This window comes from Colobus angolensis, unplaced genomic scaffold (genome assembly GCF_000951035.1).
Source record: "Colobus angolensis palliatus isolate OR3802 unplaced genomic scaffold, Cang.pa_1.0 Scaffold71, whole genome shotgun sequence".
Classification (NCBI taxonomy): domain Eukaryota; kingdom Metazoa; phylum Chordata; class Mammalia; order Primates; family Cercopithecidae; genus Colobus; species Colobus angolensis.
The window spans coordinates 48695-59274 of NW_012120821.1; the positions used below are offsets into that span (position 1 = coordinate 48695).

General features: G+C 39.9%; 1 protein-coding gene across 2 annotated transcripts in view; it reads right to left on the reverse strand.

The window, feature by feature from the left end:
• The window catches only part of CWH43 (cell wall biogenesis 43 C-terminal homolog (S. cerevisiae)), a 76740-nt gene that overhangs the window by 4063 nt on the left and 62097 nt on the right, over positions 1–10580 (reverse strand). For both annotated transcript variants that reach the window (XM_011927294.1, XM_011927297.1), the window contains exons 13-14: positions 8180–8324; positions 3568–3629 (exon numbers count right to left, since the gene is read on the reverse strand). In XM_011927294.1, the coding sequence (XP_011782684.1) occupies positions 3568–3629; positions 8180–8324 (207 nt within the window). The remainder of the gene's footprint in view (positions 1–3567; positions 3630–8179; positions 8325–10580) is intronic.

A 10580-nucleotide genomic window follows, 5' to 3' on the forward strand; every position in this document is an offset into this window, starting at 1 on the left:
GCACAAGTATACATATGTAACAAACCTGCACGTTATGCACATGTACCCTAGAACTTAAAGTATAATAATAAAATAAAAATTAAAAAAATGGGAATTTTTAAAATCATCTTCTTATTTTGTGTTCCCCCCCAAATTCATTTGTTGAAGCTCTAACCCCCAGTGTGGCTGTACTTGGAGATGGGTCTTCCTAGGAAATAATTAACATGAAATGAGGTCATGAGTGGGGAGGCCTGATCCTACAGGATTAATGACTTCATAAGAAGAGACACCAGAGAGCTCACTCTCTCTCTACAGGCACAACGCAAGGAAAGCCCATGAGGGTACATGGCAAGAAGACAGTTATCTGCAACCCAAGGGGACAGTCCTCACCAGACACCAACTCTGCTGGCACCTTAATCTTGGTCTTAGAATCTACAGAACTGAAAGAAAATTAATTTCTGTTGTTTAGACCATCCAGTCTATGGTATTTTGTTATGTCACAGAGTACTAAATTCATACATAAATAAATATATATTATATATGATATAATATTTATATATATGTGTGTGTATATATATATATATATATATATATATATACTCTGCCATCCCATTCTCCTAAGGAGAGGTAATAAAAGTTTCAGAGCCCAACAATGAGCTATTATGGGCACCAGTTACTATAAATACCACTGTTCCTTGGTTCCCAACATTTTTTACAACTTGAAATTATACCTATTTCAGCCTATATGAAAAGTCATTTTCTAGAATTTCTGATATCTCATTTAAACAATTGCTTTAACAAATATTTAAACAGAAACAGTGTTTTCAATCTTAGATATAAAATACTATACAAAACTCACCCTTCAGCACCTTCAGTCCTACCGTAACACTTTGGAAACACCAAATTATAGTCAAGCTATCTGTTCCACAGCTATTTGGGCATGTGATGTGCCTTTCAGAGTTTCTGAGTTAGTGGCATAACCGAAACAATCTTAGCATCTCAAGGGCCTCCTTGGCCCACCTCAGTAAGCATATAGCTCCATGGAGTTGTCCAAGAACCAGTAAAGGTCACTATTTTACTAAGTAATGTCCAAAGTACTTACTAAGGATTCACAGATCCTTACAAGATTTGTTCTCTTCCCTGCCTGCCCACACACTCTCTCCTTCCCTCCTCGCTGTCCCTCACCCCATTCTAACCCAACCCTTTCCAGCCACACTAGCCTCACTTTTCCTCAAACACATGCAGCACTCCTGCATTGGGGTCTTTGCACTAGCTCAGCCCTCTACCAGGAAGTATCTTCTGCCAGGTGACCAAATGGCTCCCTCTTTGCAATCTTGGTTGAAATGTCATCTTCTCAGTAAGACCTACCCAGCTCCCTACTTACAATCGCACCCCACCTCTATATGCTGGAAGCTCCTTCCCCTGCTTCGTTTTTCCCACCACCCTCGTCATCTTCTAAAATAGATCATCCAGGAATTATTTATCATATTTTTATCCATCCTCCCTCCACCAGCATAGGGATCCTTCTCTGTTTTGTTTACAGCTTTATCCCTATTGCCTGGCATCCATTCTGCTAGATCAATACTTGTTGAATGGCAAATGGGGTCTAGAGCAAGAGAAACTAACAATTTGCTTTCACTGGACTGTAACTCATAACCGAACAAGCCATATCCCCACTGGAAGGGGAGTTGACTCCATGATTCTATACCATCCCAGAAAGCAACTATTTTCTCTCATAAATGTAGGCCACAGATCTTAGAAGATAAGGTTATTTAAAGAGTGATCCATTAATGTCAGCCCCTATCTTCAGGCAGGCGATGCCAAGATGCCTTCGGGTGATGAACTGCTCTATAAGGAGAAGAGACTAAGGATCAGAGAAGTCTGTCCTAGGAGCCCACACCAAGGCTCCTCACATTGTCCCCAGGATGGCAGCTAGGGGGCTCAAATCAAATATCTCCAGACACATTCCATCCTAACAGGAGAACCCTTGAGTGTTTCAGGGAAGGTCTCCAGCATGTTCCCTCTGTGGAAGAAGTTTGTATGTAGAGGAACCTCTGAATCGACCTACTGTGTACATCATCTACCACCACCTGCCATACTCACATCACTTCTGTCACTCTACTCCAGCCACACTGGCCTCCTTGATCTTACCCCCACAATGTCCAGCATCCTCCTCTCAAACTTTCCCTGCCTCCCCTGCCTGAAGTGCTCTTCCTCAGGGTATATACACAGGTGGGGTCCCTCCTTCCACTTGAGGTGCTGCCCAGAAGTCACTCCATCATACCCTGCCCACTCTTTATAACAGCCACCCCCAGCACACCCTACCTTCTCACCTGGATTTATTATTTTTCTTTCATCATGCGTATCTCCACCTGTCATAGCCTGTCATTTCTTATCTGCTTATTTTATGTCTCCTTCCATTGCAATGTAAGTTCTATGACAGTCAAGGATTTTGGTTTTTTTGTATTGTATCCCCACTCCTGAGAACAATACCCAGTACATAAAGAGGATTTAGTAAATACTTGTTGGATAAATGAATGAATGAATGAATGAATGAATGAATGAATGAATGAATGAATGAATGGTTAGTCCCTCTTTTTTGGTATTAAACTGCTCCTTGCTTTATTGATACAAATACTGCCTTCAAAACTGATTTGTACGGTTACACATTTGAATTTTAAAGTCTCAGCTGTATTATTTTGGATCACATATGTATGTATACAGTCATGTGTCACTTAACAACAAGAATACATTCTAAGAAATGTGTCATAGGTGATTTCACCATTGTGTGGACACCATAGAGCACACTTATACCAGCCTGGAGGGTATAGCCTACTACACACCTAAGCTATATGGTATGGCCTATTGCTCCTAGGCTACAAACCTGTACTACATGTGACTGTACTGAATATTGTAGACAACTGTAACACCATGGTATTTGTGTATCTAAACACAGAAAAGGTACAGTAAAAGTATGATATTATATCTTATCAACTACCATTGTAGATGTGGTCTGTTGTTGACTGAAGATATCATTAAGCAGCACATGACTGTATGTATCCAAATGTATATTATCCAAGTATATCATACACACACATATGCATGTATATATTTGGGTTATATTTTTATGTGGAATGATTTTTTTAATATAATTTACCTAGAGATCTCACTACAGTATAGTAATGGCCCCATCAAATTAGTTAACTTACCCAGGATTATTGATTAGAAGCTGGCAAGGCTGGAACTCAAGCCCAGGACTTTCTCATCCAATGGTCCATGATGTTTCCACTAAACCATACATTCAAAAGTGGTGCCATTCCTTACATGTGTTGACAGTTACACATTCACCTTGCTTAATAGCCTACACAGTATCCTCTTACACAATTAAGCTTAATTTGCTAAGCTATTTCTACTTTTGTAAATTATGAGACTATGCCTTGAAAAAGATGTTAAACTGTATAGTCAAATCAATGTTTATAAAAAGCAACAGAAATTAATTGCTTCCATAAAGTTGTTTTTCCTTCTCAGATAGACCCAAAAGATTGCAGCAATAATAGATTAAAAACAAAGTCAAATCCCTGTGCTCACCTGATCAGTCCTCGATACATAATGTATTCACACCATCTGTCATGATCAGTGCTGTCGATATCCTAATAAAGAGCAGAGAGGAGAATGTTTAAGGCATAAAAAACAAAGCTCTATTCCACATTGCCAAAAAATGTGTTACCTACATGATAAATCTCTCTTTGTACATGCTGTTTTCTCTTCCTGGCTCCTACTGATCTTTTTTGGTCCAAATTATTTGCTCATTCTACATATATTTATTGAGCACCTGCTATGTGCCCATCTAGCTTCTGTACTACATGCTGAGAAAACAAAGAGGAAGGAGGTCTGGAGACTGAATTAGGTAAATCAGCGATTACAACATAGACCCTGGCTCCTGGCAGCTTTCCAAGCCTCTCATCCCCAACAGCACTGACCGCACCTTCATTGGTCATCCTGTATAGTACTTTACACACACTAGCTATGACATCATGCCAGGTATCTGTTTCTATGTCTCCATCCTCCCATTCCTGCACAGAGGGACTCTTAATCACTTTTGGCCACCTGGCACTTAGCATAAAACCTGGTGTTGAGCAGGTGCTCCATCTGTGTTTGTTAAATTGAATCATGGAAATAAGAACATTTGGGGAGCAGTCATGAGTCTTTTTGATGTTGAGAGCTTGGGACCAGGGTTATTATTCATCAAAGAAAGAGAACAGAAATATATTCTTTTCTATCATGTGCTGGGAAACTATAAATATGAGGCATTTATTCTGAAGAAAGAAAGCTCCATTTTCTTCTTTTGAAATGCCTTATATATAAAAAATATACCTGACTTTTCACCACTTCTGAATTTTACTGTTAACATTTAATTAAAAACACATTTTTAAATCACTAAAAGAATACATCACCATTTATTATATAATTATTTTTTTCTTAAGCTTAGTAGTAGACACATGGATGTCTATTAATCAACCTTTATTGTTGTTTAGAGTACACACATGCATATACCTTTTGTATACGTAAAAATTATCACACATTTTAAAAATTAAATTTAAAATGTTGATGAAGAAAATAAAGAAGCACTGTTCTGGTTTGTCTCGGGAAAATAGAAAACTTTAGCTGTAGTATGGGGAATAATAAACTATAAATCTATTTAACTATCATTTTGTTTATTCGATTTGTTAAAGATGCTGTAAGTCTTGCAAAAAAAATAAAAATAAAGATGCTGTAAAGTTTTAAGACTGCAGGATTTAAATACTCATTTCTTTAAGAGAAAGATCTGTTCATCCAAGCATTGATGATTAAAGCTCTTCTCCACATTAATAAACTTCCTCCTAAAAGAGCAATATAAGAATCCACTGCAAATTTTGACACAGCTTTTGACCATGACAGTGGAAACCAAGAGAGGATTAGATGAAAATCAAATCAAATTCTTCTTAACACCATGTATATCCTTCACACACACATGCACATGCACACACACAATGTAAAAATGCCCTTATTAGGATGCAATTTTTACTTAGACTTGCCAAATTTCACCTTGTCTAATATTCCTTTGTGATTTATAGACCATATACTTACACATTTCTCTTATTTTATTTTTGACATACAGCCAGACACACGTAATATATGTCATGTAAGTCTGAGGGCTTTGCAGACGTTATCTTCTATTTCATCCTCAAACAACCCTATGATTCCACAGATATCGCTCTCACCACTTTTCAGATGTGGAACTTGAGGCCCAGAAAGGCTAAGCAACTTGCCCCAAGGTCACACAGCTGGTAAATGCAGCATCATCTAGGCTAATAAATAATGACAGACCATGAGAAGAGAGAGAGGTCCAGCACCAGGGCCCAGACACATGTGTGGGGCTATCTTAGACCCTCCTGCCATAAGTAAGCCATCAGCTGACTACACAGGAGAACCCAGGCAAGAACAGAAAACCACCCAGTCAACCCAAAGAATCATGAGAATATTCACTTGTTACAGTTTTAAGTCACTATGTTTTGAGGTGGTTTGTTACATAGTGATAAACAACTGATACAGTCTCTCTGAGTACACGCTTTCCAGGTTTTCCTCTTCCGAACTCTCCTTACTCCCTTTCCTGAAATAATCTGTCTTCTCTTCCTTCATCTCCACCCCCATGATGGCCACATTCAATGTGGCTTCATCGGGGCTTTATTTGGTCTTCCTTTTGCACTTCTCTAATTCTAGCAGTCTAATTTGCACTTCTCTAATTACTAGCAATATCACCCACTTCCACGGCTTCAACGCTTCCCTACACGGTGGCCACCCCTTAATCTATAACTCTAGTTCTCACTGTCCTGCTGAATTCCAGATCTGTATATGCACCTACCTATTGGACATCTCCATTAATGTTCCACAGATGCCTCAAACTCAGCCCAAAGCTGAACTTATCTTCTTTGTAAAACGTTTCTTCCTTTTGTATTCTCTATAAAAATGAATGTCAGTATCATAATCCCTCTGACCAGAGTCAGAAATCAAGGACCCATCTGTGGCTCCAAGCCTAAGTTATACAAGGCAATATAGGCTTTTTATTTTTCTCTTGGGATACTCACTGTTGGAAGCCAGCTGCAAGGAAGAGAGGAAGCCCAAGCAGCCCATGGTGAGGAACCCGGGTCCCCAGCCCAAAGCACCAATTTGCCACCTGTGAATTATCTACTGAGTAGATCCTCCAGTCCCTAGTTGAGCCTTCTAGCTGATCCTGCATGGAGCAGACATGAGCTATCCTCATTGAGCCCTGTCCAAACTCCAGATTCATGAGCAAATAGATGACCGCTGTTGTTTTAACACTCTAATTTCTGCCTATCCAAAAAAATGCAGAGACTAAATCATCTTCCTAATATCTGCCTTTCCCTTCTTCCAAAATTGTAGTGTTTTTAACTTTGAATATGGCCATCAGGACTAAACACTGCACCTCTCAATTTTCTGTACAGCAAGGTATGTCCATTAGACTAAATTTATGTCAGTGAAATATAAGTAGAAGTGTTAGAGATCAGTTTCTGGGACTTGCCTTTAGAGGGGACTAGCATATGCTCTTAGCCCCTTCTTTATCCCTTCCTCTATCCTGCTAGCTACAACCTAAAGGCTGCTGGTTTGGAAATATAGGCCTTGTCAAATGGAAACACATGATAGAACACAGATTCCAAACACCACAGAGTGCCATTCCAGTGCTGATTCACCTGCCCAGACTTTTACATAAAGAAATATGATCTCTGTTATTTTCTGTCACATGCAGAAAATTCTCATCAGGCCATGCTCTCTTTCACCTGCCTTCCAAGCTCTATAAATAATGTTACACCCTAAGAAGAGTTAAAGTAGTAAAATCAACATAAGATGGATAAGCTTTTTTCTCTGCAGATATTATCTCAAGACATGAGATAAAACAGAATGAAAGGAACCAAGACATCTGCATAGGGCATAACTAAATATAACAATCATATTTCTCATTTGAAATTAATTCATTTGGCATTATAGTATATATATATCATATATCATATATATTATATATATATATATCAATCTTCTGAGAATTTTTTTGTGTGGCAGTTCCCCAGAACATTATTATATTCTGGTACACTGACAAATTCAAGTGTTTTAGACCTGAAAAGGTAGAGTAATTCAGTGTCATCTGCTGTGGCCCTGTTGGCTGATTAGCCATTCTCTCTATGAGGCATTTCATTTTGTCTTTTACTCTCAATGCCATAATTAACTTTCTTTTTTTATTTTATTTATTTATTTACATTTTTTTGAGATGGAGTCTCACTCTGTCACCCAGGCTGGAGTGCAGTGGTGCAATCTCAGCTCACTGCAAGCTCCACCTCTCAGGTTCATGCCATTCTTCTGCCTCAGCTTCCCAAGTAGCTGGGACTACAGGCACCCGTCACCACGCCCGGCTAATTTTTTGTATTTTTAGTAGAGAGAGGGTTTCACCGTGTTAGCCAGGATGGTCTCAATCTCCTGACCTCGTGATCCGCCTGCCTTAGCCTACCAAAGTGCTAGAATTACAGGCATGAGCCACCATGCCCAGCCCCATAATTAACTTTCATAATGTGGCAGACTGTGTTTTCTAAACATGGCTACAATAAAATCTTACTTTCCATTAGTATTCTTATCATGTGGTTTTTATATTCCTCCCATCAAGAGTTTAATGTGATCAGACTTGTGATGACACCGGAAGTAACAGTATATGACTTATAAAGCTATGCCATATAAAGCAATATAGGCTTTTTCTGGTTCTCTAGGGATACTCATTATTGAAAGTCAGCCAACATGCAGGAAGGAAGCCCAAGTAGCCCATGGCGAGGAACCAGGATCCCTAGCCTAAAGCACAACTTGCGACCTATAAATCTACTGTGAAGTAGATCCTCTAGTCCTTGATTGAGGCACCTAGCTGACCCTGCATGGGACAGAGATGAGCTACCTCCATTGAGCCCTGTCCGCATTGCAGATTTATGAGCAAATAGAAGATTGCTGCTGTTTTAAGCTCGTATGTTTTGTGGTGATTTTCTATGCAGCAGTAGATACTCAGACTGCACATTAAATTGTTAGGTGAGGTTGATTTTTTAAAAAACATGAAAGAAAAAGAAGTATTTTACTTAATAAATTATAAATCCTATTAAGATTATGTTACCTTCACATTGCCATGTTCAGTGAGCTGTAGATAATCTCTGGAGCCAGGTGCTGAAGTGATATATCCCAGAAATATCACTTGATTCGAGCTACTTTTCAGTAGTTTTGAAACAGCAATAGCCTGCAGTTTCCTGTCGAGGTCATCTCTAAAAAATGTAAAAATATGACCCTTTATAGTATTTGTAAAACAATCTTTAAAAAGTCTTAGTTACCTCAAAGACTATCTGTACATAGTGAACAAGCCCAGAGTCATTCCTACTCAGGCAAATATCTTAATGTTATACAAATGAACAAGACATAGATACAGTGCTTCAAATGAGTAGGCAGACAGACATCTGGCTGAGAACATGACCTTTCTTCACAAATCATTTGGAGTCAAGTCAATTTAAAGATCAACTCTAAATACAGCATTTGTTCAACTTTTCATCAGAAGAAATTAAATCAATAATGTGAGAACTCACCATCAGTATTACAGCTAAAGAATTAGTAGTTTAAAAAAGTAAAAAACGCCAAGAATACTGGTAACATGAAGAATCCTGACATTCGCAGAGCCCATCAGGCTTATGTAACCTAAGCTCCTTCAACTGAACACTCCTTTTTTTTTTTTTTTTTTTTTGTGAGATGGGGTCTCACACTGTCACCCGGATTGGAGTGCAATGGCACAATCTCAGCTCACTGGAACCTCCACCTCCTGGGTTCATGCAATTCTCCTGCCTCAGCTTCCTGAGTAGCTGGCATGACAGGCACACACCACCATGCATGACTTAACTTTTGTATTTTTAGTAGAGACAGGGTTTTCTATGTTGGTCAGGCTGGTCTTGAACTCCTGGCCTCAAGCAATCCACCCACCTTGTTTCCCAAAATGCTGGGATTACAGGCGTGACCCACTGCCCAGCCCAACTGAACACTTTCTGAAAGCCTTCTTAACTCTCCTGCTCAAACACCGGCCGAACATGGTGCTTTTATTATGCTAAGCACTGTAAACCTACTTAGGTGGGTACATCTAGCTTCTGGGGAGTTTAGAGTCAGTCCGTTTTGGGGAAAATAGGACATCATATTTTACATGATCCAGCCAGGAAAACAGAAACACCCTAGATGTTTCAAACAAAGTGAATTTAATATAGAGAATTGGTTAGCCAGGTGATGGGAAGCCAGATAGGAGTCAATTATGCAATCGGAGATTAACAACAATAAGAAACCAGTACCACCTCTACAGCTACAGGGAAAACAAGAGGAGGTGATATTATCAGAGTCCAGAAGCCAGCACTGACTAGTGGGAGATGTATCAATGGAGGAGGTTTCCCAGAGGAACTGGGACCATTCAAAGAAGAGCTGGAGCCACAGAAGAGACTCAACTCCTCCCATAGACACCAGAGGAAGCAGAGAGAGAAGGAGAGAAATACACTCGCTTCTCTACTCCCTCCAACCTTGCACTAGTGCCTCCCATTGGCTAAACCTACCCAGAAGCCAGAAGGCAAGGGACTGTGAGAAATGCAGTTCTCTGCAATGCATAGCTGAGAGTAAGAGCAAGGAATGGAGCCCAGAACAGATAGGAAGTAGACAAACAGGGTATTTACATAGAAAGGTAGCTAATATGTGAGTGTTAAGGGAGAAAATGACAAAGAAAATAGAAGATCACCAAACACTGAGAAGACTGGAGAAACCTTGTTGAATTAAGATCTCAAGACAGGACTGAGTTGGATAAATATGTGTACACAGCTGAGGGCTATTAAAAGATGTCTCAAGAAATAAAAGAGTGAAAAGAAAGGCCATTTGTTAAACCCCTTTGCTACTGAATTCTCACAACAGAAGGCAGGTGGTAACTCTATTTTCAAATGAGGCTAATATGCCTATGGTTATTCTTCATCTCCCCTGCCCACATTCATCCTCTGTCTTTCTCTATGCCCTGGGACGCTGACCCCTGCAGATTTCATCTCCTGGACTTCCTTCTCTGCTGGTTTCAAGTTAGGTTTGGCCAATTGGAGGCACCAGCAGGAGACTAAAATGTGGGAGAAAAGCAACATTCTGGGATTCCTTCCCCAGTCCCTCTGGCAGTAGCTGCATTCTATGCTAGGTGGTCCCTTGTCCTGGTTCTGGGTCTCACTGGGCTCTGGGAACACTGTTTTCTCTGCCTATTCCTTCAGCCCTAAGACAGGCACTGTTATGGGTGTCTGAGTGCCCCGGCCTCTCTTATTTGTTCCATGGGTCCCCCCAGCATCTTGTTAAGTAGTTCTTTCATTAGGTCTGCAGGGAATTCTGTTCCATCTGATACCTACAACTAGGATTCAAATCCAGGTCTATGTAGCAGAATAATTTATAATCCTTTGGGTATATACCCAGTAGTGGGATGGCTGGGTCATATGGTACATCTAGTTCTAGATCCTTGAGGAATCGCCATACTG